This window comes from Acanthochromis polyacanthus, chromosome 20 (assembly GCF_021347895.1).
Source record: "Acanthochromis polyacanthus isolate Apoly-LR-REF ecotype Palm Island chromosome 20, KAUST_Apoly_ChrSc, whole genome shotgun sequence".
Lineage (NCBI taxonomy): Eukaryota > Metazoa > Chordata > Actinopteri > Pomacentridae > Acanthochromis > Acanthochromis polyacanthus.
In genome coordinates, this window is record NC_067132.1 from 22,082,361 (window position 1) to 22,109,216 (window position 26,856).

Genomic DNA, 26,856 nt, shown 5'->3' on the forward strand with positions numbered 1-26,856 from the left:
AAATAGACAAACAAGCGCCTTCAGAGATGCAGCCGACTTGATCTCAAAATTTTACCGGAAATAAAAAGCACAACCCTCAAAATCTTTGCGGCGAGTCGAGCAGCCATTTTAATCTGCCTCCACATGCAGTTAAACGCACAGATGCAGGGAGGTGAAGTGCAGACAGATGTGTGCGTGGAATCTAACAGTCACTGTGATGGTATTCCCAGAAAGAGGGATTGAACCGAGGTCATTGTGAAGGTCCTCAAAATGCTGCATGATGAGAGAACAGGCCAGATGTTTGTGCACCGCAGGCACAAATCTATAAATTATGCTCAGTGTGCGGACTTTAAATCCCCATATTTAGCTTTTGTAAGCAGCATATGAAGATGTAATAAATGATTTTTAACACACTCTAATGCAGTCGTACTCTTGGCAGATAAAGTTCATCACAGAATGCTTTTAAATACACAAATACAAACACACCTCCTCCTGTGGGCACGGATATTTTCATCATTTGTTGCTTATTTTCACTAATAGTTTGGTCCATTAAAACCTCAGAGAGCTTTGAAAAATGCTGAATAAATGTCTGATTTGATGCAGACTATAATGTAAAAGCAACAAACGTGGTCAATTTTCTCATTTGAACCACCTTGTGTGAAAAATTTGGTATTTAAATAGTTTCAGATTGTCTTTTGATCCACTAATTGATCAACTGTAGCAGCTCTCATATAAACAGAAAATGAGTGATAATTTTGGTTATTTTCACAAATAGTTCAGTCAATGAAACCTCAGAAAGCTTTAAAAAAAAAAAATGCTGGTTAAATGTATGATTTTGTCACTAAAACTATCCAAACTCTAAAATATTCTAAAAAAAAAAAAAAAGAAAAAGAAAATGCAAGAAAAGAAACAATCAATTCTTACACTGCAATCCTCAAATATATGATATTTTTGCTTGAAAAATTAGGTTATTAAAACAGTTTCAGGGCCTTTTTTGATCGACTAACTGATTAACTGTAGCAGCTCTTATATAAATAGATAATGAGTGATGATGTTGGCTATTTTCACTAATAGTTTAGTCGATGAAAATTTGTGAATGTTTTGAAAAATGCTTGAAAATGACTGATTTTAATATGACAACTATTCTAAATAGGATATTGTAAGAAGAAGAAACCTAGTTAATTCTTACACTAAAATAATCACATTTTAGATTTTTGCTTTAAAAATGAGGTATTTCAGACTGCCTTTTGATCGACTCAATTGTCAAAGTTCTCAAACAGATTAGTGACAAAACTCTACTGTTATAAACATTTCTTTAGAGAAAAACTTGTAGTTGTTGACAAATACGGTGAAACAGTAAACCTAAAAATTTAGAAGTGTCCACTTGTAACTGCATTATAGTGTGTTGTAAATGCTAAATACACAGAAAGGACTTATTTATGCTCAGACGACAATGTGCAGCTGATAAATATTTAACAGAGTTGACAAAAAGCTGCCTTTTCATGCGCCTTCATAGTGAAAACCTGAGCGTAACTTGCTGCCGGGGCTCTGATTCAGACAGACGCCGGCTTCACGTCTCTCTTCCAGGCAGCACAAGTGCTAATTAGACATCCCAGTTGTCTGCTGCACTACTAAAGACACTAAATTGTTAATACCTCTCATGACCTCTTTCTGCACGCTACTTCCTGATCCCCCGGTTCCAGCGAATCCACTGTCGCCATGGCAGCTGTGTCGTCACTGTTGTTATGGCGACACTAGCACTGCTGCATTTGCCAACACTCATTCACTCTCCATCCCCACGTGCCTCCCTCCCTCCCTCCCTCCTTTCCTCCCCCTCTCGCCCCTCTCTCTCCTGCCCTCGGTGTTTATAGAGCTTATCCCTATATGGCCCGCAGTTTCAGAGAGCAGCTGTTAAGAGGCAGATGCTGTAAACAGCTCCGTGTGCACTTTGTCAACACTTGCCCATCAAAGCACACACAGCGTCGCAATATAAACACTATTGTTCCCGTCCTGCGTATCTCCTGTGAGGACCGAGCGAGAAAACAAGCCCTCCGGTCAGTTTTTCAGGAACTTGGCGATGAAAAAGCCGATAGTGTCCCCGTCGGCTCTGCACTGGAGGGGGGTTGTAGTTTCTGTCTGGTCCCAGCTCAGCTCGGGACTGAACCTCTGGAGGAGGCGCAGCTGCTCAGGTGACAGTCCGGCTCCCGGCATGCCTCCTGCTCCGACGTGAGGCTCCTGAGAAAGGCGGGAAAAAGAGAGTGAATCAGTGGCGTTTCTCTGTGGTTATTTGAGAGTCTCTGCACGTGGCTGAAGTGCTTCACCTGTGGCTGAAGGGTGAGGCAGGGGAAGGTCTCCAGGGCCCAGGCGACCTGCTCCTCATTCTCAGCTAGAGTCACTGTGCAGGTGCTGTAGACCAACACTCCGCCTTTCTTCAGCAGCCGCACCGCCTGCAGCATCACGGAAAGCTGCACTTAGTATTACAGTAATTATAATTAATACTTTTATAGCGTTGTAGCACACTGTGACCATGTTACAGCGGCTGTTTGTAGGGATGAAGCTCCCCTTGGGTTTAGAGGGCTTTATAATGAGTTTCAGCTCATTTTTTTTGGTTTTCTCGCCTGCAATTTTACTGCTCTCATAGTGGCCAAGCTCTAAAATGTGCACAATGTGTGTTCAATATCCCTTTAAAAATGAAAAAAGCCCTCAAAAACAGCTGTGAGATTATTTTAAACAGGTTATCCAGACATGTATTAGCCAATTTGACTATTAAGTCTTCATCCTTAAAGTCTTTTCTCTTTTAAAGCTAAAAAAAGTAGTTTAAAAACACTTTAGTTAAAGCATCCATCCATCCATTCTCTATACACCGCTTTATCCTCACTCGGGTCGCGGGGGGGTTCTGGAGCCTATCCCAGCTGACTCAGGCGAAGGCAGGGGACACCCTGGACAGGTTACCAGTCTGTCACAGGGCTGCATATAGAGACAATCAATCACACTTTCATTCACACCTACGGGCAATTTCGAATAATCAATTAACTTCAGGATATTTTTGGACTGTGGGAGGAAGCCGGAGTGCCCGGAGAAAACCCACGCATGCACAGGGAGAACATGCAAACTCCATGCAGAAAGATCCCAGGCCCAGGCTGGGATTTGAACCGGGGATCTTCTTGCTGCAAAGCGAAAGTGCTAACCACTAGTCCACTGTGCAACCCTCAGTTAAAGCAGAAATCTCTAAATTTAAATAAAGCTCATTTGTGCCTCTTGTGGTCGCTGACATAAAAACACCCATAAACTGCACTTTTTACTATTTGCACAGCATTGTGTTGACAATGGAGAAGGGTCTGGTAGCACCTCATTATTATTCTACTAAATGAGGAAAAGAATTGTTTTTTCTTTCAAGCAATCACATTTGTCTTAAAAGGTGCTAAACCCAGGAAGTAGTGACGGTGTTACTGCAAACTACTGAAGGGGGGATTGTTTAGGTGGAACATTTGCATGCAAGGAGGCGAGTACTGTTGTTAAAATAGGTCATTTATGGAAGCAACTAAAAATGCCTGCCCTTTTTGCATAATTTAAGTCACTGACTGAAGACACACCGTGTTGTTTTCTGTAGCAAAAAGGATTTTTAAAATGGTAATGTCGTAGAAGAGGAGGAAAAACTCTGAAATTCCTGACAGCTTAAAACTAAAGTCTACTTTTGGTGAGTCAGATGAAAAAGTAGTTGTTTTTTGGGTTTTTTACCGCCCTCCAGAGGGCAGTAATGAGTAATGTTTTAGCCTAAAACAGAAAGAACACTAAAAAACAGGATTTACTTGCAGTATGTCTTAGATTGGTTTATTAATGTGAGCAGCGTTTCACTACAGTGGACGCTGGACTCGGCTTAATGAATGCCTGACGTTTGATTCAACAGTTTCAAGGTGCTGGGATTGTTCTTGCGTCGAATGCTCACTAACATTAATGTTTTCCTGCTGTAGAGCTCTGCACAGGACAGATTTCTGATCAATACCACTCATTCCTGAAATCTGTGCCTATTTTCACGCCAGCACAATGCAGAGTTGCATTGATTTGTATCTTCTCCGATCCCGCAGTGACAGTTTTTAGTGATGATTTTACTGTGTAGTATTAATAAGAAGATGCATCATCATTATAGAATGAAAATTACAATTACATTCATAACAGTTTGTCATTCTAGGGCAGTAAGTACATTTTTCATACATTTCTCAATAGTATCTTGTTAAATATATGCGGGGGAAGTGTTTTAGTTTGTTTTAACCTGGAAGAACGGAGCAGGTGATGGATTTGTGTCTGTCGTAAATCATCACTTTGCACATTGGTCGCTACAAAGTTCAGTTCTTTTCCACCGGTAACAACTGGGAAATATGTCCAAATGTCATATTTGCCTTGCTTTTGTGGTGTTTTTAACTTAATTTGTTGGCTTCATCCTTCTGACAACAATAAATCCTGAGACCCTCAGTTAGTTTTTTGACTGCTCGCTCCCACTAATGACAAACTTAGAACTGTTAACTCCTGTGAGATTTATGGTGCAGTCTCAGAAAGCTGGTAAGACGTCACGTAAATTACATTTTCTAGGCGCTGGGGTCATTTTACAGATGTGACACCTCTATGTGGCTTAAAAATTAACAACAGAAAGAGTAAAACCCAACAGTGTTTGCAGTTTCCTGTGTGTCATATTGACGATCTGTAGGGAAGGGGTTTTTTTCCCTCGTTGCAATACCAAGAGTGATCACTGGAAAAAATTAGCGGCAGGGCTTAGTCAAGGAACTGTTTCAGGTCTTTGAATACATCCATGTAGAGAAACACAGAACTGAACAGCAGAAAAGCAAAGTTAGCCTCCAGCTGTTGAACATAGTATCCCATTTAGCACCTAAAAATCCACCTCCTCCACCTCAGAATTGGTGGAGACCAAAAACTGAGCTAAACAAGAAAAAAAAATGGAGAAACATTCATTTAAATGCTACAACATAACTGCTGAATCAGTGTTGATGTGGGGTGTAGTGGCCTCTGATCGGGTTTAACTTTCGTCTGTCTCATAATTCAAAGTCTGTCAACGTGTTGTATAGAAGCTCTCGCACACAAATCTTCCACTGAGCCGTCTTTCTTCAGCCTGTTTCTGAATAACCTTGAGGAAACGCTGGTGGACACTGATGGAGCACCGCATGTCAGTGGGATAAATGATGGCCTCTGCATTAGACTCCATCTAGAAGCCACACTCAAAGCAAGAAATCTAAAATTATTCACATTTCAACGACCGTCACTGAAGAAATCCTGGATAAATATTTCCTAGAGTCACCATGAGAGGTTATTTTAAAGTCAGGTCTAGAAGTATTCGGACTGGGACACCGTTTTTATAATTTAGTCTCTGTACACCAACACAACGGATCTGAAACGACGCAATCAAGATGTGACTGAAGTGTGGACTTTCATCTTTAATTCAAGGGGGTTTAACAAAAATATTGCATTAAGTATTAAGGAATTACAGCCATTTCTGTCACTGTCCCTCCATTTTCACACACTCAGAGGTAATTGTAGAGTTAACTGATAAGCGGTTTCATGGGCAGGAGTGGCCGGCTTCCTCCTTATTTCCTGACAAATTAGAGAGACAAACGGTCTGGAGTTGATCTCAAGTGTTGAGCTGAAAGACTTCAATCACGTCTTGATTGCATCGTTTCAAACCCACTGTGGTGCTGCAGAGAGGCACAATTATAAGAAGCGCGTCACTGCCAAAATACTTATGGATCTGACTTGTAAATCTGTCTGCACTCGTTTCTTCAAAGCTCCAAGATGCACCTTCACCGAAAATAATGCGTTAAAATCAAAACATTAGCATCAGTGGATCAAAATCACTTATTGAAATGAGAAATTTAAAGTCACAGTTATGAGAGCACTTATTAGAGGGAAAATCAGAGGAATAACTTTGGTAAAAATCATCTTGAGGTGGATTTTCCCTTTAAGATGTGGATTTAAACATTCATTACTGCGTGTAAAATCTGTCCGATGCTGCCACCTACAGGCCAAAATGAGACACTATCGGTGTGATGAGAATCTGGTGCAAACAGAAGATACAGAGGATGTGTAAGATTATTTATCTGAGTGAAATAAAACCTACAGCATGGAACAACTTGCGCTGCAGTGGCGGGTAGGAGCAGATCTCCTTCAGGCTCCAGGTGCTGCCCATGTTGGGTCTCTGTCCGAGTCCGCTGCAGGGAGCGTCCAGCAGAACCCGGTCAAAACTCTCAGCAGGGAAGGGAGGTCCTGTACGGAGACAGAGCTGGGAGATATTTACTATGTCGAGTCAGACAGAAGGAAAGAGATGGAAAAACTCTGTACTTTACCTTCATTTTCCTGTGCAGAGTCGCCACTCACAGCCTGTGTGCTGTTGAAACAATAAGCTTTGACACTTTGTAAATGCAACATCTGTGCGTTCTGACGAATGCGATCGATCTTATTTCGGATTCTGTCCAAGGCCACGACTTCTCCCTGTGTGGAACAGAAACACAGAAGACGCTACAACAAAACTCTAAAACTCTATGGCCGGGAGAGAAAAATTCAGATCCTTTAGGCGAGTAAAAGTACTAATATAATTTAAAAGGACTGTGTTGTAAGTTCTGCATTTAAAATGTTACTCAAGTGAATGAAAACCACCTTAAAAATTTAAACTTTATATAACATTTCAGAGTGAGAAGCATCAGGCAAAAACTAATTTGGAGATTTTAGGATATTTAGCTTTTAGTCGGTCAAAATACAGTTCAGATGTTTATTTTACTACAGTTTTTCTGTTGGATATTAATGCAAATGCATAAACATTTAACATTACATAATGTGTCTACTCAAATGTAAAGTTTTAGACATCTTTTGTCATAATGTACACTACCGTTCCAAAGTTTGGAGTCACTGAGAAATGTCCTTATTTTTGAAAGAAAAGCAGTTTTTTTTCAATGAAGATAACGTTAGATTAATCAGAAATCCAGTCTAGACATTGTAAATGTGGTAAATGACTATTCTAGATGGAAACGGCTGATTTTTAATGGAATATCTCCATAGGGGTACAGAGGAACATTTCCAGCAACCATCACTCCTGTGTTCTAATGCTACATTGTGTTAGCTAAAGGTGTTGGAAGGCTCATTGATGATTAGAAAACCCTTGTGCAATTATGTTAGCACATGAGTAAAAGTGTGAGTTTTCATGGAAAACATGAAATTGTCTGGGTGAGCCCAAACTTTTGAACGGTGATGTAAGTAATCAGCTTTCACACAATACATAATGTTAAAGAGTTCTTCAATCTCAAATCTTCTGCTTGACCATCTCTGATTCTTTAGAAACTTTTATAACATAATCTATGGACATTTTAAAAGGTATCTGTGAAATTTCAGAATGATATTTCAAGTACTTTATGAGATTTATTTTGTTTTGCCACTTTCAGGTCTGTTATTTTGCCCATTTAAGTTTGAGGCTATGTTTGAAAGACAATATCAAAATAAGTTTTCTCTCCGATGCCAAACCAGAAATCTTTACTTCACTTACATACAGCAAACTTTCCTGGTTTATTTCTACATTTATTCTGAAGGTTTTAACAGAGAAGCTGGCTCATACATCATCCATAACCTGATTATAGAACATTTTAATCATAAAAACACAATGGAAATGTACTTGTTTCCCCTGGCTGCTGACAGTATTTACTGATTTATGGAGAAATAAAAAGATATATCTAAAGTCCCTTCTGTAAAACAGGTAATATGTCAACAATATTTAATTCGAAAAACTGATTAGTTTTCTGGAAATTAATGCAAATTTGCATATATTTATTAAATACATTATATGCATATGTAAACATACAGTTTCAGAAAAGTTGCAATACAAAAAATAATGTAAGCAATCAAACTGGGGAGGTTTTATGGTGAAATCTATGAGGTAAAATGTTACCCTTCTAATTTAAATCAACATATGGATATTTGTATCAGCAGCAAGAGAGACAAGTAAAGTTGCAGGACTAAAAGTTGCAGTGGCGATGACTAAGAAGAAACTGAATATTAACGGCTACTAGAGGACATGTGGTACCTGATCCTTCATGAGAGCAGCGATGTGGCAGGTTTTCCCTCCAGGTGCAGCACACATATCCAGGATCCGTTCTCCAGGTCGAGGCCCGAGCACGTGTCCGACAACCACAGAGGGAAGGTTCTGGAGAACATCGAATCAGTGTGAGCAGCGATGTGTGTACATTACATACAGGTAAAAATACACAGATACACCTACTGTCACGGAAATGCTAGAGGGCTGTTCTTTTGCTCCAGCCACATTTTTGCTCAGTTATTTCTCGCTACAGTCTGCAGCTCGTCCCAGTTCAGTTGAAAAATCCTTGATTTTTTGTTATGACAGTCGTAGCCCAATCACTAGTGTTATTATAATGTTTTTTTTACAGAATCTGGTTAGTATAAATGTATTTTTAATGAATTAAATTATATTTTAAGTGAGAATAAAGAGCAAAATAATTCAATTGTAATGAAATGTCACAGTTTTAAGGCTAATTTTGGTTAAGTTTCCAGATGGAACACACATTATTAGTTCAAACAATGCTGTAAAGTTCAAAATCTGATTGTTCTTTATACTTTCCCAGTTCCTGGCTCTGATAAATGGAAAATGTTGTCACTTTTAAAAAAAAAAAAACATGCCTTGAAAACTTTGCTGGTGGATTTTGGGGGTTCAGGTGGCTAATAAAACCCCAACTTGGTCCCAACTCATCTGCTAAACCAATCATTATTCTGGATTTAATGGACTCTAATAATAGAAATACCTGCAGGAACGCCAGGCTGGGCAGAACGCCATCAAAAGAAGGACTCTGGTAAAGTGGCTCCACCATCCGAACACCAACACCTCTGAAACCACACAGTCACATACTGTTAGGAAAACTGGTGTGCTTTGATTTCTTTGTGTATGACTGCCCCATCTAAGGTCCTGATTTGCTTTTTAATCAGTGTTCTTACTGTAGCATCCTTCTCATATTACACTGTAACCAACCTGGACTGTCCATGGTCCAAATATTCAACCCTGCAGAGAGAAACATGTTTAAGTAATAAAACTAACTCGACCAACCTGGCGGGTTCATCTGTGCAGAAGATGCTGGATCGATCCATTTCAGCAACTCCATTTCCCACAAACACCTTCTTCCCCTGGAAGCTCGTCGCTCCTCTGGTGCACCTGCCCTCCAGGTCAGAGAAGACCGACACCACATCTCCTGCCTTCATGTCTGAGAAGAAAAACGCAGCACAGGGAGGATTAACTACAAAGTAAAAGTGATACGAGATGATACAAGATGTGGAACTTTCACACAAATCCAGATGCTTTGGAGAATCCAGAGCCACTGATCTCCACTGGGATTACGCTGTTTTTCAAAGCATTCTCGTTCTACTTCGGGTGCGTGAAACCTTTGTGCAGCTCAGTGTGTGTTTGATTCTTACACTTGGGGCTGGCGAGGATCCCTGGAGCGAACACATGAGCTCCTCTCAGCACAGCGCTGCCGCACTGAGCACCGACCACCACCTCTGAGCTGAGCTGCTCCACAGCTCTGAGAACACAGGAGAAGTCATCCATGCATGAACAATTCTTAACATTTTTTAACCCTGACCTTTTCTTTAAGGTAATGTTTATGCTTCTACATATTCAAATTATATGTTAAAAAATAGGGAAGTCATGAAAAACATTTCAAAAAGCAGCATGTACATGAATCTGACATTTATTGTGTTGTCTGCAGTCATTCATTTATATTCCACGTAGCTTTTAGCCTTAGGAAATTAGAGCTCAGCGGTTGGACTGACGCTACGTGTGAACTCCACAGAGCAGATTCAGATTCGTCTGACGTTGCTGCAGCATTCCTCACATACCTCGGCCCGTCGACAGGAAGAAGCAGCACATCTGTAATTCGTGGGTGTGGAAGAATCTGAGCGGAGACGTCCTGTTCTGACGAGCTGCACGTCTGCTGCTCCGATAAAAACAACACAGAGCGGTCAGGACTCCAGCGGACACACAGAAAACAAATATAAACTTCCAGGACTCACCTTCTTCAGTTCTTCCCCTAGCTTGTGTCTGATCTCCTCCAGAGGAGCCAGATGAGTGCTGACTCGAACACAAGTGTACGAAGGCGGATGAGACAAACATGTGAGCAGCTTCTGGAAACGACAGTCTGCCTCCTGATGACCCACAGCTGCCAGCACCTGAACGCACCACAACATATATAAAGAGAGAAAAAGAAAACCCAACTGAAGAAGTGCTTAATAGAGCTTATAAGACAGTGGCACTGCTTCAGAGATCAGTCACTTGCTTTATGATAAGTAATCAAACAATAAAATACAGAAAATATCATTAATAAAACAAAACCATCAACATAAAATACAAATTAAGGGTACAAACAAAGCTTGCTCACAGGTTTTCATGTATATTTTTGCAGAGTTAAAACTTAAGCGCTAAATTTATTGAGTTTTTCTACATAATTACTAATGCTGCAGGATCTGAGCCTTAATATTTATATTTTTCAGGTTAGGGTCTTTAATTTGTAACATTGTAGGATCTTAGTTATATTACATTAGTTTGGCTACTCTCCATAATAAACAGCACAATTAATTCCCAGCCTTAATATACATTCACTGGCCACTTTATTGGGTACACCTGTTCAATAGCTTGTTAACACAAATAGCTAATCAGCCAATCACATGGCCAGAACTCAATGCATTTAGGCATGTAGACGTGCTAAAGACAACTTACTCAAGTTCAAACGGAGCATCAGAACAGGGAAGAAAAGGGATTTAAGTGACTTTGAACGTGGCATGGAGGTCCAATCTTTTACTACCAAGCTGTACCTGATAAAGTAATCAGTGAGTATAATCATAATCAGGTGATAATAGTGTTTTTGTTTTATCTTTGTTGTAGGATTTTAATCTCAGACTGTAAATAACTCTGTAGGGTCTTAACTTTAATACTTGTTAGGGTCATTTTGTAACACTGATCATAACCATTTTCTGGAGAGTATTTTGGTGCAGCAGCTGCTCTCCTAAATGTGCTTTGACTTGACATTGTTCTAACTGGCTACTATAAAAAACTGTATCCACTTTTAAAACACACTTCTGCTTTATTTACACTTTTTGTTCTCACTACTCCAAAGTTTTAGAGCCCCTAAAACACTGTTTTGGTTTGATAACTCCTGGTTTGTGGACGGGCAGAAACTCAGATTGTGGAAATGATGACACAGATGTTTGCTTTCTGATTTGGCCTGGCTGTCGCTACATTTGCTCCCTGATTGATCCCTAAAGAAATGTTATGAAGAATGGGCTCTTGAACTTGCCATTTTAGCAATTTAGAGTAACCAAGAAGGTTTAGAAAACATGTCAGTGTTGGTCGGTCCAAACTTCTAATAAAATCTTTACCAAAAAAGTGATGTGCTACAAAATTAGATGTAAAAGCTAAGGTTCATCTGTATTTTTAGTCACTAAGATACAATGTATAGCTTGTAAATGTGTTATAAGGGCTCTAAAACTAACATCTGAATTTAAATCACTTCTAATTGCCTGAAACTAAATAATTAATATTACAGGACTGAGCAGAAAAAAAGTGTTGGATCTACAACTAAGGACACGAAGGATGATTCTATGTTGGTGTTTTCAATACATGAAGAGAGGTTTACTTCCCCCAGTGACACATAAACATGCAATTTTAGGGCTGACTCTGGTATTACAGAGAGAACGTGTTGATATATTTTAATGACTTACTGAAAGTTTCAACATCACCCCAACAGAAACTGTTTAATTCTGTTCATATAAAGTGAGTCTCCAACAAAAGCATGTAAATTCTTACTTCCTTGTTTAAGAAGACACTCTTAAGATATTCAGTCACTTCAGGCTTTAGAGATATTCTTGGGAAAATGGACATTTCTGTTGGTTTCAACAACACGTCAGTCTGTGGAACAACAAAAAAAAAGCAGAAAAGAAAGAGGTCAAAGCTGTGAGAACAATCAGTCATCGGTCAGAATGAATGTGTTTTATTCTTGCTGTACAGAGACAGATATAAGAGATTATGAATACTTAACCCAGCAAATGTAAAGTAAATCATAAATGTTCTCTTTTCAAACATAAGCTGAAACTCAAGTCATGATCTATCTTTGCATCTTTTTTATTGTAACTTTGCTGTTCTTGAATCATTCGTTTTCAATCATTCCTTGAGTTTTATTAAGTTCGTGCATTTTAAAGGACTATAAAGGGACTGAAAGTGCATATTAGCCCAGACTAATAATTGTACGTTATGTAGTAGTGGTTTATGCTTGTCCCTGTACAGTTATGCTGCAAGAAAATGATAATCATTAAGTATAAAATAAATAAGTAGCACTTTAAGGGCTGAAATGAAGAAGATTACATCCACAAACAAAACAGAACAGCTTGAGAAGCCTTCTTTTGATATCTGTCTATTATCTGCACTGTTTTAATAAAACGTGACAAATGTGAGATGTTTAAATAGTAGAATCCATTTGGAGTAGTGACCTAAGATAGTTCATGTTCCCAACATGAAACAGCACCTTATAAAAGACTAACTTTAAGGAAACTTAGATTATATTTATGATCAGAAAGCTCGTATTACTCAAACCACTCTGTTCTTTTCAACATTCCGCTTCGTAATCTCATATTTAATAAAAGGACAGTTAAATGAATTGTATATTCGAAGTGTGTCTCGACGTGAAAGTGATTTTGAATCTCTTTAGATACTCACGTTCTCTGCAGGCAGTTTTGTTCGCCGCGCTACTACTTCCGCATACGTCACCAGCTTGGTCACATGACACGAGTTGGATTCATAAAGTCGCAGTTTTGTTTTTTGGGGTTTTTTTTTTATTAACAATTTTAGGAATATACAAACATTCATTTTTACATAAAGACCGGTAAATATATTCAACTGAAAATAAATAGAATACACAGTATGTATTTTCAAGATGAAATATCATTTTGACTGTAACAAGACATAAAGCAAAAAAATTAATTAATTTAAAAACAAACTGTAATAAGACAGGACTAACCTGAATATATTTTCTCTTACGTGAGCCTGAATAATAACTCAGTGTGCAATATAACAGCAGAAATAGACCTGAAAAAAATAGAAAGTGTTCAAAACAAACAAACAAGCAAAACAAAAAGAAACACCAAATAACAATGACAGTATTTTGAAAACAATAATAATTTTTTTTTCAGAAGCCAAAACAAAAAAAGGTATGATAATCATCAAAAAGACTGAATGATACAGGGAAAATATTTGACCGTAATTTTTTAATGCCAATTAATAAATAATTGATGCAGAGAATAGAACAATCATCACAAAAGCATACCTGTATTATGTCAAATAATATAGAGTAAAAATAATACGAATAAAATAATTCCAATAAGAAAATAGGACTTTTGAGTCGTTCCTCTCCACTCCTGCAGATATAAATAAAACAAATGAATTGTAAAACAAACGTATAAAAATACTTAAATATTTTTGTTGAGTCATAACTCAAATTAGACATGTTAATCTCCACAACTAACACTATTGCAGGGTCTTAGCGTTTACATTTATTATAGAAAGGTAAATTTATACTTCATGCACATTTGTAGAGTTATGACTTATTCATTTATTTGGTAAATTCAAAATATAAATACGACTATAGGGTCAGCAAAATCTAGCAACAAAAACGAACTAATTATTTTTATTTGTAAATAACAGATACGTTTATTTTGGGAAAATCCTTTCGTATTCTTCTGTAAAAGTAACAAGCAAACAGTAAACAAAAAAACAGCGTAGTGGCTCCCACAAAAAAAGGAAGAAAAAAACGTGCCAGACGTCATTACGTAGGCGGAAGATAACTGAATAGTCTGGTTGCTTTTTTCACCGCAGCAGCAGCTAACGGGCAGAAACAGCGGAGCTGTTACCATTAGAGTCAACACAGAACTGCTCTCACCGGCCGTGTTCGTTCGGTTTGTGGAGGCTTTAACGACACCTTAGACACTCGTTAACAGGGCATCACTTTTTTCATCCTCTCTCCAATCTCGTTTTTTATGTTACCGAGGCGCATGGCGCTGAAAAGGTCGGTGAGGTGTTTTGCGGACAAACCATCCAGCTAATGTTAGCTAGCCGCAGCCAGCCACGGACTGCACGGTGCGGACTGGAGAGCGGAGAAGCTCGGTGCTGCTGGCCGCTCTACTCACGGACGGACGGGACGGACAGACAGACAGACGCTGGTGTTAAACTAAACGATGGGCCTCATATTCGCCAAACTGTGGAGCTTCTTTTGTAACCAAGGTGGGTGTCAGTGGCATTATTACGGCTCACTACACCTCCCGCTAGCTGCTCGACCGGGGATAATGTGGACTGTTAGCCCGCTAGCATGAAGTGAGCAGCAAGAGCCACAACAACAGATGGGGGAGAATTATCTCGCTGCACATCTTTCTGAGTTGGGCTGCTCTGCTGTCTCAGCTGTCTTTGTTTGGTTTTCGCGTCAAAACAACCACGTAAACTACACCACACTCGCTGTAATCTGTGTATTAACCCACATGATTATCTTAAGTCACCGTGAGCCCGCAGAAGCACATTCATCTCGTTGTCAATCAGCTTAAAACACATCGCATAACTTTACCTTGACTTTCTGAAAAGCTGTTTACTGTAAATATTCCCACCCAGATGCACTTTTTGTGGAGCAGTTTGCTTCACATGGCAAATCATTGTTGCTCCAAGTGTCTACCAAAAACACTGGAACAACAATAACAAGACTTCTTCCCATATTTTTAAGATATTATTACAGGTCATTAAGGTCTTTCAAGAACATTGAACCTTCTTTAATGTGATTAAAGTGTTGCTTATGTATTTTACTGATTGCATAGTTGATTTTTATCACGTATGAATGCTATTTTTGTTGCAAAAAGGATGTTTTTCCATGAGTAATGTTCATTTTCAGTCCTCTCGTGGTCATTATTTTTCATCTGACAGAGGATTTATGTCAGTGGTTTGGGTTTTAACTCCTTTCGTGCGTGTCATATTGCTGCCTGGCCCTAAACGCAGCAGAGAAAGACCCCTACTTTAATGCTCTAATTCTGGATTACACTGTTCTCCGTGTCAAGTTTCACTCACTTAAAGAGATTACAGCGTGATGTGGAGTGGAAAGCTAAATACATGTAATCAGCACGGGTGTAATTAGATAATAAGAAAATTAACTAGCCAGACAAGAAGTGCTGGCATTTGCAGTTTTCAAAGCCTGCGGTATATTGTTTATGCTACAGTTAGTGCAACAGAAAAAAACACGAATTATTGTGCAGAAGTTTAGTAAACAAGACCAAGATGTCAACGTCCGACAAAGCTGCAAGTTTCCTTTTTGTCTTGCTGTTTTGTCAGTATTTTGCCAAATTAAATGACAGAAGAAACACTTTCTTAGTGTATTTCTTGTAACATTTCATCTTAATGTGCAGCAAAAGTACTTTAGAGGTTGTGCGACAGGTTAAACGGTAACAATGTGTAGGTTTATAAAATAGTTTCTAGGTTGTTTTTTTTTTACTCCTCTGTGACAGTAAAATGAAGGTCTTTGGGCTGTGGGGAAAAACAAAGCTTGACATTTTTCACTATTTTCTGACATTTTACAACTGATAGATTGCCAGAGGAACTAATCAACACATGGATAGACTGAAAATAGTCGTCATTTGCAGCCCCAGTGATTGGCACTTTGTTTTTCAGTATGGCCAGTATTTGACATCTGGATTCGGGGATGTTAGTTGTTAATTGTGCTGTCAGGATCGTCACAGAGCAGCTCGTCTTTACGGAAGCAATAGAAATGCCCAAAAACCCAACATAGCTCATCGAGACCGTCAGAAATACGAGTCCTCTGACCAGACTTCCTTCCTGCTTGGCAGCCAGAGGCCTCCGAAGGGCAAAAGAAGTCAAAACCCTCGCCCAGGATATTTTAGCATGTACATGTGGGTTCTGATTCTGCCTTAAGTCGCTCATATTTGCCTTTCAAAGCCCTCGCTGGTGCTCTGGAATGGCCAGAAGTCGCTGCAGCTCCAGCTATGTGTGGAAAAATGAGGTCAGGATTCAGAGCCGAGGAAGGAAGGAAGTTCGGCCTTTATGATTTTGAATGTGCTGCCATGAAAGACGCGAATTCTTTGCCACGTCGTGTTTTCACAGTGACTGAGTGAAGAGAATCGGGTGTTTTTGTGCACATCATAAAACCCACAGTGCAGTTAATGGGCTGTTTGTTTTTGCAGAGCACAAGGTGATCATTGTGGGACTTGACAATGCAGGGAAAACCACTATCCTCTACCAATTGTAAGTACTTTTATCGCTGAAATTACAGTTTCAAACCTTCTCGGATGTTTGTTTTCACTGCGTTTAAACTGCCCACTTGACGGTTGTGTTTAATTCAGTCTGATGAACGAGGTGGTCCACACGTCACCCACCATCGGAAGCAACGTGGAGGAAATAGTGGTGAAGAACACCCACTTCCTGATGTGGGACATCGGAGGACAGGAGTCTCTCAGGTCCTCCTGGAACACCTACTACTCCAACACAGAGGTGCGAAACACATTTCACCACTCTCAAGTTGTTCAACAGCAGCTTTTCCTCCCGAGCGCAGCAGCTGGTGTGTTTGTTCAGAGCACAGACGGCAGCAGGAACCGCCCAAGTCAGAGGTCGGCTTCTCCACAAAGGGGTCTGTCTGAAAAGCAAAGCTGGGGTCAGGGTGAGGGACTGGGGAGCGTAAAGAAGAGCAGCAGGGGCAGATGTGTGGGGGAACGCAAAGAAATGCAACACAAAGCCTGTACATGACACGGGATACTCAGCGAAGGGTTAACTAGCATGTGGGCCTTTCATGCCTTCACATCCAGAACCCGATTCTTCTTCTCTTGTTCCCGGCACGTCTCAGTTGATTGATTACTCGTTGATACTTAGTTGAAGCATCACATTAAATAACATTTTCTTGCTCCAGCTTGTCAGTTGGGAAGATTTTTCTGCCTGTGGTTCTAAGCTGAATGTGTTTAGGTTTTAGACTGCTGGTCAGATATAATAAGCAACTGGAAAAAAATATAATTTAAGCCATTTTTCACCACTTTCTGACATTTTTTCAAACCTGCAACTTAGTCGCCAATGGTTAACATTTAAAAATGTGGAGTCCAAGAGTTTTTAACAAAGACAGAGGAGTGGATAAATTAAAATTTAGTCATTTGAAACTAACTATAAAATAAAATAGAGAAACAGATCTATTTTCTACATGATTGGAGTTAGTTAAACATTGTGGTTAAAGTAAGTGAAATTCAATGTTGTTTTCTCACTGGATTATAATTTTAAGACACTCCAAAAGACTTCATTTACATATTAAAATCTTTTGGGTGAAGACTTTCACGCCCCTCTTCCTGATTTTAGTTTTGTCTAGGGAAACTTTTAAGGAACTATTGGAATTTTCTTCCTGAAGGTTTTGCAAATTTTCAGAAATTTGGGGAATTTTTTTTGCTGAATTTTGGGATTTTTTTCAGACAAGGAAACAATATTTTTTTGTGCCTGTAAATGAAGACAACAGGAAGGATAAAGATGTGAGCTCTTTGGGACTTTTCACTAATTTCTTTTTATTGAACCAAAAACTATTCATCAAAAAACTGTCAGGTGAATAAAATCTAACCTTTCACCTTATTAAATGACTGACTAGTTACAGCTTGTAGTTGCAACAGTGCTGATGTTTAATGCGACAGATGTATGTTTTTAAAAAAATCATTGATGGACATTTATTGCGAGTTAAACTGTTTATGCGTTTGCAGCTTTACGGCTCATGTGCTACAGCAGACTTTACTCTGAGTCCTACGGTCACCAGAGTAACCCGTATTCATCCTTTCATTCCAGAGTCCAGCGCTCATGTAGCCCCCTGGTAGTGATGTGGGTCACATTCATGTTGAATAACGTATGTCGACCCGTTCACTCCTCTGCTCAAAGCGTCTTCTACTTGGCTCGTTGGTTTAAATGGCGCCTGTCACATCTCTTTAAAATTATCGTGTCTTTGGTCCTTTGTCAAACACGGCTGCTCTCCTCATTCAAAAGGGCCGATTAGCATAGCAGTCACCACCGGCCATTGTGAGGGTCTCGGCCCGGAAAGGCCCCCCCGCTGTGCTGCATTTCAGTGCTGTAAATGTGTTTGAAAGGAGCTCACTGAGTGTGATTTCTGTCTGCAGTTCATCATTCTGGTGGTGGACAGCACAGACCGAGAGAGGCTGGCCATCTCCAAAGAGGAGCTCTACAGGATGCTGGCTCATGAGGTAAAACTCATATTAATACTTCCTGTTGCGTTCAGAAGGAAACGGACCACACAGAAGTGAGTCAGAGCTCGTAATGGACGCTGATTTTCCAACACGGTTTTCCACCTGGCTGCGTTGTTTGGAGCTCGCGGTTCAAAAGGTGGCAGAGGGTAAAGTTGTGGCTTCATTGTTCTTTTTTTCTCCCTCAGGACCTGCGGAAAGCAGCTGTGTTGATATTTGCCAATAAGCAGGATATGAAGGACTGCATGTCTGCAGCAGAGATCTCCAAATACCTCACCCTGAGCTCCATCAAAGACCACCCCTGGCACATACAGTCCTGCTGTGCACTGACAGGAGAGGGGTAAGACACACACAATATGAACACCATATACACATAGTGACGTGGTTAGCAGAATTTTAATTAACTCAAGGATCAGATCATAAAATCCCATCAAGATGTCCGTCATCCAGCTGCCAAACAGGCCTCAAGTCCCAGTGAATATACAGATGTTTCTAATTGGTCTCTTCAAGTTTCTCCTGCCAGAAAACGGTGAGCAGTAATAAAAGAAAAACCCCTCGTTACAGATGTTTTCTCACAACAAGCTGTTCTGGTCTGTGCGAGCTTGAATTGTTTCCTGATATATTGTAGTATTAAGTACATGGAGGCAGCAAAGCTTGGTTCAGTCTGCTGTGTGAGCGTTTCTACATGACACATGATGGTGAAGCTTCAGGGCAGAAAACGTTTTCACAGCCACAGCAGTCAAGTTTCACAGATGTTTATGCACATTTTGAAGTATCACATTAGAGAAAGTTAAAAGAAAAACTGTTCCATTTTCGCAAAAAAAAAAAAAGTTACGCTTGCTTGAGGTGGTTTAATGGAAATAATGTCTGACAGTTTTCAACAATAAGCCCGACATGGTGAACTATCAACTACAGTGACTGAGCAGCTGTTTCCGCTTCTATTATTGTCCTAAAAAATGTGAAACATGGTCAGTAGCCGCTGATGTGAAAAAACAGTTCTTTCCTGATTGAAATCAATTCCTGAAGACTTTATTAATTAATTAATTACTTCTGCCTCGTACATGACTAAAGTTAGGTTGATTTAATCTTCAAGATATTTTTTAAGCTGTTGTCGGTCAATAAGTTTAATTTTCAGCTTCTTCTTCTGTTTTATTGCAGTCATGCGTCACATAGTGTATACCACCATCTTCTGACAACACTACAGTGATGCCTGTTTTTGTTTTTTTTTGTTTGTTTTTTTTTTTGGCCAAATTTAAAAAGTTTGCTCCAAATTCACTAAACACAGCGAGAGGAGAATAATGGAAGGATATGACATATTACATGGCAACTAAATTATTTTCACTAATTTTATGCAGCATATTGAGCAATTTTATTTAAATTTACAACAGCACATCTGATAAATAGATTTAATAAATAAGTACTATAAAGCGGTATTGAAGAGCTGCTGTTAGTTCTATAAACCACCAGGTGTCACTGCACCTGCTGCCTTATAGACTTGAAATCATAGATTGAAACAGACAACATGTATGTATGCTATTTTTGAACTAGATTTTCATATTTTATTTGTGCAAATTTCTCACTGTACTTTAAAAAAATCGAATTATGCGAGTAAACTGACAGGATTGATGCTTAATTTTGTTGCACACTGCAATGAATAAAGTCCTTCTATTCTATTGACTTGCTCATCACTGGTATACTGTCAGCAGTTAATTCTAACTGCGCCATCGGGATAAAAACTGCCAGTGGACCCCCCAATAAAACAAAACTGCACCTTTCAGAGTGTCCTTTTACTGTGGGCAGTCTAAGGCACACCTGTGCACTAATCATGGTGTCTAATCAGCATCTTGATATGGAACACCTGTGAGGTGGGATGGATTATCTCAGCAAAGGAGAAGTGCTCACTGTCACAGATTTAGACAGATTTGTGAACAATATTTGAGACAAATGGTGATATTGTGTATGTGGAAAAAGTTTTACATCTTTGAGTTCATCTCATAAAAAATGGAAGCAAAAACAAAAGTGTTGCGTTTATATTTTTGATGAGTGTACATCCTCCATGTTTCCATCGCTGCCCTTCATCTCTGTGTTGTTTTTTTTCCCCCCCAGATTATGCCAAGGCCTTGAGTGGATGACCTCCAGAGCTGGACTCAGATAGCCCCTTCCTCCGCCGTCGATGGCCTGACTACCTGCACCGCCTCCGAGGTGGCAACAGCTTGTCCTTACTGGCTTCTTGTTCCCTTTTATTCTTTTTAAATGACAGACTTTAATGATGGCACGGGGTCGGGAGCGTCGACACACTTCCACAGAGTCATTGTTACAGTGGAGCTGGTGCTTCTCCTGATCGGTGGAAATAATCAGAAACCCGAGACACGCTCACAGAGGGACGGAGCAGCGGATGTTATTTCAGAGGAGGGACAACATTTACACTACATACATATCATGTTGCATCACACGAATCATATCAGAGTTTGCCATAAACATCACATGGGAGCCCAAACCTGGTGCAGCTCTGTCGTCGTTTTCTTTTTGTTTTTTTATTTTGCCTCTGTATGAGTTTGTTCAGGTAAAATCGAAAGGACAGACAAAGGGATTACAAGCAGTATTTGCTGAAGCAGTTTTGATAGAACTGGGAGGAAGTTGTTACACTGCACAATATTTTAAACACTAAAGTTCTCATGATTGTTTTTATTTTATTTTCCTGTCGTCATTCTCAGCACAGCTATTGATATCTGTTACATTCAGTTTCATAAGCTACACTGTCAGTGGTGTTTCTCACGCTAGAACTTCTATCGGTGCCGTAATGATATGTGTTAAAGTAAGAAATCCTATTTTTAATAACTGTGAGCCTGTACTTGTGTGTCATTGAGCCAAATGGTGTCGATTCAGAGTGTTGGCATGCTTAAGTTTTCCGTCATCTAACCTCTGAAGAGAAATTTTAAATTAACCCTACGACGTTATTTCCAATGCAAGTACAAAGCTCAGTTTTAATAACAGTATTTTAAATGTAAACACTATGTTTTCTAAATGATGCATTATGACTTTTATTTAATTTTAATTTTCGCTTCATAGACTTGTTTTTCCATCGGCGCAGGTTCTGATCTCGACCCGTTTTGTAATAACAGAAGGTCTCCGGTCTGCTGCGTTGTCGTTTTATTCATTTTCTGCAGCCATTTCGGCGCCATACTCCTCTTTAAACGTTTTCTACTTTTTAAACGGACATCGGAATAAGCCACCGTCAACCAGGTGCCACACGTTTATCAGATGTTGTTACATGTAGCAGCATAAAGACGATGTCTCTAAATTCTGGCCGTCGTACAGTTAAAACACTTGATCCTCAGCCTTAACCGAGCTGTTGTGGGTTTCTGGAGGACCACATGCGTTTAAATCTGCCCGCGACTTTCACCTTCGTCTCCCCGGTAGAAGAATTCCTTGAACTTGCTAACAGATCTATGCACGTGTCACTTTGAAACCTTGTATACCTTCTACAAGTTCTACAGTGGCCAAAATAAAAGGAGGATGTGCATGAGTTTCATAAATAGAGATGAAAAACTGGGGTCCTTCTTGGTGTGAGAGTACCGCTGGGACTCTGGAACATTTTGTTTCGTAATTGTGGGGCGAAGTCTTTTTACACAAACAGAAAGCAGGAGAACCGTGCAGCCGCCACACTTGTTGGCAGCATTAAGGTTTACAGCTTTTACCTTGAGCTCACAACGCAAAGAAGGAGAACTGGTCTTATACTGTGTGTGGTGACGTCTAGTCCGGGTCATGTACTGTACTTCAGTTTTGCTTTCAATAAAGGCTTGTTTTGAACTTTGAACCTCCTCTCAAACACTTCATTTTTATTTATTTATTTTTTTACCATTTTCAAAGACAAGAACCAAACAGCTCTGATCCAAACAGGTTTATTCACATCTGCAATATCTCGGCCGATCAAACGAAGCACAGAGCAGTCGAAAAAAGACACACAACCCCAATCTACTTTTAGAGGAACGTAAAAAGGAGCTTCTTGGTTTCTAGAAATTTTTTTCTGGGATGTTTTTTAATTTCTCTAAACTGTACTATACATTCACTTTTCAATGAAGCCTTTGCATCGAGGTAATGAGCTAAGAAAAACACTGTCAAGACGCAGGAATGAGGGCTTTAACTGGGGCTGATGCAAAAACCATCAAAAATTGTACTGGAGAATGAATGAAGGTGTGTGACATCTTTACAAAACGTCCGCCGCCTCACGGCACACAGTAAAATGTCACTAAAAACGTCATAGTTTAGTATGTCGTCCAATATGTGGTAAAAAAGTCATAGTTTAGTATGTCGTCCAAAATGTGAAAAAGTCATAGTTTAGTATGTCGTCCAAAATGTGAAAAAGTCATAGTTTAGTATGTCGTCCAAAATGTGGTAAAAAAGTCATAGTTTAGTATGTCGTCCAAAATGTGGTAAAAAAAGTCATAGTTTAGTATGTCGTCCAAAATGTGGTAAAAAAAGTCATAGTTTAGTATGTCGTCCAAAATGTGAAAAAAACGTCATAGTTTAGTATGTCGTCCAATATGTGAAAAAGTCATAGTTTAGTATGTCGTCCAAAATGTGAAAAAAACGTCATAGTTTAGTATGTCGTCCAATATGTGGTAAAAAAGTCATAGTTTAGTATGTCGTCCAAAATGTGAAAAAGTCATAGTTTAGTATGTCGTCCAAAATGTGAAAAAAAAGTCATAGTTTAGTATGTCGTCCAAAATGTGAAAAAGTCATAGTTTAGTATGTCGTCCAAAATGTGAAAAAAAAGTCATAGTTTAGTATGTCGTCCAAAATGTGAAAAAGTCATAGTTTAGTATGTCGTCCAAAATGTGAAAAAAAGTCATAGTTTAGTATGTCGTCCAAAATGTGAAAAAAAAGTCATAGTTTAGTATGTCGTCCAATATGTGAAAAAGTCATAGTTTAGTATGTCGTCCAATATGTGAAAAAGTCATAGTTTAGTATGTCGTCCAAAATGTGGTAAAAAAGTCATAGTTTAGTATGTCATCCAAAATGTGAAAAAGTCATAGTTTAGTATGTCGTCCAAAATGTGGTAAAAAAAGTCATAGTTTAGTATGTCATCCAAAATGTGGTAAAAAAGTCATAGTTTAGTATGTCGTCCAAAATGTGGTAAAAAAAGTCATAGTTTAGTATGTCGTCCAAAATGTGGTAAAAAAAGTCATAGTTTAGTATGTCGTCCAAAATGTGAAAAAAACGTCATAGTTTAGTATGTCGTCCAATATGTGGTAAAAAAAGTCATAGTTTAGTATGTCGTCCAAAATGTGAAAAAGTCATAGTTTAGTATGTCGTCCAAAATGTGAAAAAAAAGTCATAGTTTAGTATGTCGTCCAAAATGTGAAAAAGTCATAGTTTAGTATGTCGTCCAAAATGTGAAAAAAAAGTCATAGTTTAGTATGTCGTCCAAAATGTGAAAAAGTCATAGTTTAGTATGTCGTCCAAAATGTGAAAAAAAGTCATAGTTTAGTATGTCGTCCAAAATGTGAAAAAAAAGTCATAGTTTAGTATGTCGTCCAATATGTGAAAAAGTCATAGTTTAGTATGTCGTCCAATATGTGAAAAAGTCATAGTTTAGTATGTCGTCCAAAATGTGGTAAAAAAAGTCATAGTTTAGTATGTCATCCAAAATGTGAAAAAGTCATAGTTTAGTATGTCGTCCAAAATGTGGTAAAAAAAGTCATAGTTTAGTATGTCATCCAAAATGTGAAAAAGTCATAGTTTAGTATGTCGTCCAAAATGTGAAAAAAAACGTCATAGTTTAGTATGTCGTCCAAAATGTGGAAAAATCTCTGAGTTTTCACACAAAGAACACCTGAACATGTCAAACTGGTTCCATAGTAGAATCTTCACTGTAAAAACGTCATAGTAAGGTGTGTTGCTCAAAATACATTACAACCGGCTGTCTCGGGTTGCGGAGGAGTGACACAAAAACAGAACAAGCACTGGTTTCCAGGGGGTTAGGCAGGTATTTATTTGAAAGAGTAAGTTTACAAGAACACAACATGTGAGCAGAAAAATCACAGTCTGTCTTTAGTTCAGCTGAAAATATTAGTTTTTGTCAAACTTTTCAAGAAGTAGATGAAGAATAACTAAAGCTCTCATGTAGAAGTCCAACTTACTTTGGATCCTTGTGGAGAGTTTAATCTTAGAGTTTGTAAAGCTGTTGAGTTTTTAGAGTCACATGGATTGTTTTGACATTTAATAACCGAGTCCTGAAATAAAACTACAGTTGTGGATTTCTGTCATTTAGTCTGGACTAAACAAATAACAGCAGCATAAATCTCAAACGTCATTATGAGGAGTCAATACTTCATGATCAATATCAGGACAGATGTTACAGTTCCAGCTGTTAAAATCTGCTGTGTTGATTCAGAGCTGAATGTCAGAATGAACTGAGCTAGAAAAGCTGCTTTGAGCTGCAACATTACGGTCTGACAATCCAACACCATCACAGTTTTCATCTGGTTGTTTTGCTCCAACATGCCGTGAAGTTCAGTTTTTACCTGAATCAATACAGACTGCAACCAAGACTGGAATAAAAATTAGAATGTTATGAGGTTATTAATGCAACTAAATCCTTTCAAATGGAAGGATTTACTTCTCAGTTCTAGTTCAAGTTTCAACTGGAGCACTTTGCATTCACAAAGAAAAACAGCGATACCTTCATAGCAACATTAAATAAACCTAAAGCTTCCCTGTTGGCTCATTGGTGGAGTTTGTTCCTGAGCATCTGAACCTTAAATCCAGTCGGAGGACCATCTTCTGTCAGAGAACTTCAAGACCTTCCATCGGCTGGACCAGATGTGGCATCAGCTCCCTCTGAACATCTGGATGACAGGAGAAAAGACAGAAATCAAACACAGATCACAGAAATGCACTTTATTCACTTTCATCATTTTATAAAAGTAGCGTGAACTTTATTAAAACTGGACAAGATCAGTAATGAAAGTAAATGTTTTTATCTCATGTTGAAGCTAAATTCAAAGTCAGTTTTAATGACAGTTTATCCTGAGAGGAGTGAGAATGGAGCATTTCTTTCCTTTTTAGAATATTCCCTCAAAATATTCTGTTTATTATTGGCTTTAGAAGCATTTTTCTTTACTTATTTATTTTTAGATACCTCAGACTGATGCACTTTGCTGGTTTGCAGATAATTTCATGTACAATGACAATAAAGATCTTCTATTATAACATCTCTTGCTAAACAACAACTGCAAACCTTCTCAACCATCTGTCAGTCTGCAAAATTTCAACTGCGACAAAGAATTATCTGATGTAGTTATTTATTATTATCATTATTATAATCTTTACTGAACCAGCCCTGGAATTAATACAAAATCTGTATATGGATATGATTCTCTCTGATGGGACAACTATGGAAGCTGTAGTAGTAATTAACTATCCTTTGAAGGGAACAATTGGGTTTTCATTCAGGTGGATAAAAAAATGCTCTCCCTTAAAAAAACAAAAAAAACCTGCATACAATAAAGTAAATCTCTTCTGCACTGCACACATGCTACACTTTTGTATAACTCTGGATGTCAGAGTAAAGGCAGACAGATCCACCGATCAGCCACAACATTGTCAGTGGTGTTTGTGTTGTATTTTCAGACCATGTATTGTCAAGTTGAAGATGTTTTGTTACTTTGTTTCCCCCTTCTGGTTTCTCTTTGTACTCTCTGTTCCTCTTGGTATGATTGTAAGAACAATACATTCTACATCCTCCATGTTTCCATCGCTGACCTACGTCTTTGTGTTGTTTTTTTTTTTTCCAGATTATGCCAAGGCCTTGAGTGGATGACCTCCAGAGCTGGACTCAGACAGCCCCTTCCTCTGCCGTCAACGGCCTGACCTGAGCGTCGATACACTTCCATAGAATCATTGTTACAGTGGAGCCGGTGCTTACTGTTGTTACATGTAGCAGCACAAAGACGATGTCTCTAAATTCTGGCCGTCGTACAGTTAAAACACTTGATCCTCAGCCTTAACCGAGCTGTTGTGGGTTTCTGGAGGACCACATGCGTTTAAATCTGCCCGCGACTTTCACCTTCGTCTCCCCGGTAGAAGAATTCCTTGAACTTGCTAACACATCTATGCATGTGTCACTTTGAAACCTTGTATACCTTCTACAAGTTCTACAGTGGCCAAAATAAAAGGAGGATGTGCATGAGTTTCATAAATAGAGATGAAAAACTGGGGTCCTTCTTGGTGTGAGAGTACCGCTGGGACTCTGGAACATTTTGTTTCGTAATTGTGGGGCGAGGTCTTTTTACACAAACAGAAAGCAGGAGAACCGTGCAGCCGCCACACTTGTTGGCAGCATTAAGGTTTACAGCTTTTACCTTGAGCTCACAACGCAAAGAAGGAGAACTGGTCTTATACTGTGTGTGGTGACGTCTAGTCCGGGTCATGTACTGTACTTCAGTTTTGTTTTCAACTTTGAACCTCCTCAAGTAAACTTCTATATGTGCCTGCTTCCCTCTACTGATTTCCACTAGAAATTCTTAATTTTTTTTTACCATTTTCAAAGACAAGAACCAAACA

At 39.0% G+C, this 26,856-nt stretch overlaps 2 protein-coding genes across 4 annotated transcripts; one reads left to right on the plus strand and one right to left on the minus strand.

The window, feature by feature from the left end:
* Positions 1-1,808: 1,808 nt before the first annotated feature.
* Positions 1,809-12,793, minus strand: nsun6 (NOP2/Sun RNA methyltransferase 6). Of its 2 annotated transcripts, XM_022212304.2 has the most exons (12): positions 12,743-12,793; positions 11,837-11,938; positions 10,048-10,203; positions 9,874-9,968; positions 9,451-9,557; positions 9,086-9,239; positions 8,787-8,868; positions 8,054-8,173; positions 6,330-6,474; positions 6,104-6,249; positions 2,301-2,426; positions 1,809-2,214 (listed from the first exon to the last, which is right to left on the minus strand). In XM_022212304.2, the coding sequence occupies exons 2-12, from the start codon at positions 11,909-11,911 to the stop codon at positions 2,035-2,037; spliced, it is 1,386 nt and encodes a 461-aa protein (XP_022067996.2). In that variant the 5' UTR covers positions 11,912-11,938; positions 12,743-12,793; the 3' UTR covers positions 1,809-2,034. The 2 variants fall into 2 exon arrangements, with proteins under 2 accessions (XP_022067996.2, XP_051796122.1); XM_051940162.1 differs by lacking the exon at positions 2,301-2,426.
* Positions 12,794-13,857: 1,064 nt separating this feature from the next.
* arl8 (ADP-ribosylation factor-like 8) lies at positions 13,858-26,796 on the plus strand. Of its 2 annotated transcripts, none has more exons than XM_051940188.1 (6): positions 13,858-14,302; positions 16,255-16,315; positions 16,414-16,561; positions 18,205-18,288; positions 18,477-18,628; positions 26,088-26,796. In XM_051940188.1, exons 1-6 carry the CDS (start codon positions 14,257-14,259, stop codon positions 26,161-26,163), a joined length of 567 nt encoding a protein of 188 aa, XP_051796148.1. In that variant the 5' UTR covers positions 13,858-14,256; the 3' UTR covers positions 26,164-26,796. The 2 variants fall into 2 exon arrangements, with proteins under 2 accessions (XP_051796148.1, XP_022067995.1); XM_022212303.2 differs by lacking the exon at positions 26,088-26,796 and adding an exon at positions 20,395-22,105 and having other exon boundaries at positions 13,861-14,302.
* Positions 26,797-26,856: the final 60 nt, after the last annotated feature.

What these genes read in the sequence shown, in the direction of transcription:
- nsun6 (XM_022212304.2), bottom strand. Translation starts at nt 11,911, where the DNA reads ATGTCCATTTTCCCAAGAATATCTCTAAAGCCTGAAGTGACTGAATAT. An exon ending in AGCGCAAGTTGTTCCATGCT is followed by an intron (nt 2,427 to 6,103) that starts GTAGGTTTTATT and finishes GTGATGCTGCAG; the next exon opens with GCGGTGCGGCTGCTGAAGAA. An exon ending in GCCTCACCCTTCAGCCACAG is followed by an intron (nt 2,215 to 2,300) that starts GTGAAGCACTTC and finishes CGCCTTTCTCAG; the next exon opens with GAGCCTCACGTCGGAGCAGG.
- arl8 (XM_051940188.1), top strand. Translation starts at nt 14,257, where the DNA reads ATGGGCCTCATATTCGCCAAACTGTGGAGCTTCTTTTGTAACCAAG. An exon ending in GAGCTTCTTTTGTAACCAAG is followed by an intron (nt 14,303 to 16,254) that starts GTGGGTGTCAGT and finishes TTGTTTTTGCAG; the next exon opens with AGCACAAGGTGATCATTGTG. An exon ending in ACCACTATCCTCTACCAATT is followed by an intron (nt 16,316 to 16,413) that starts GTAAGTACTTTT and finishes TGTTTAATTCAG; the next exon opens with TCTGATGAACGAGGTGGTCC.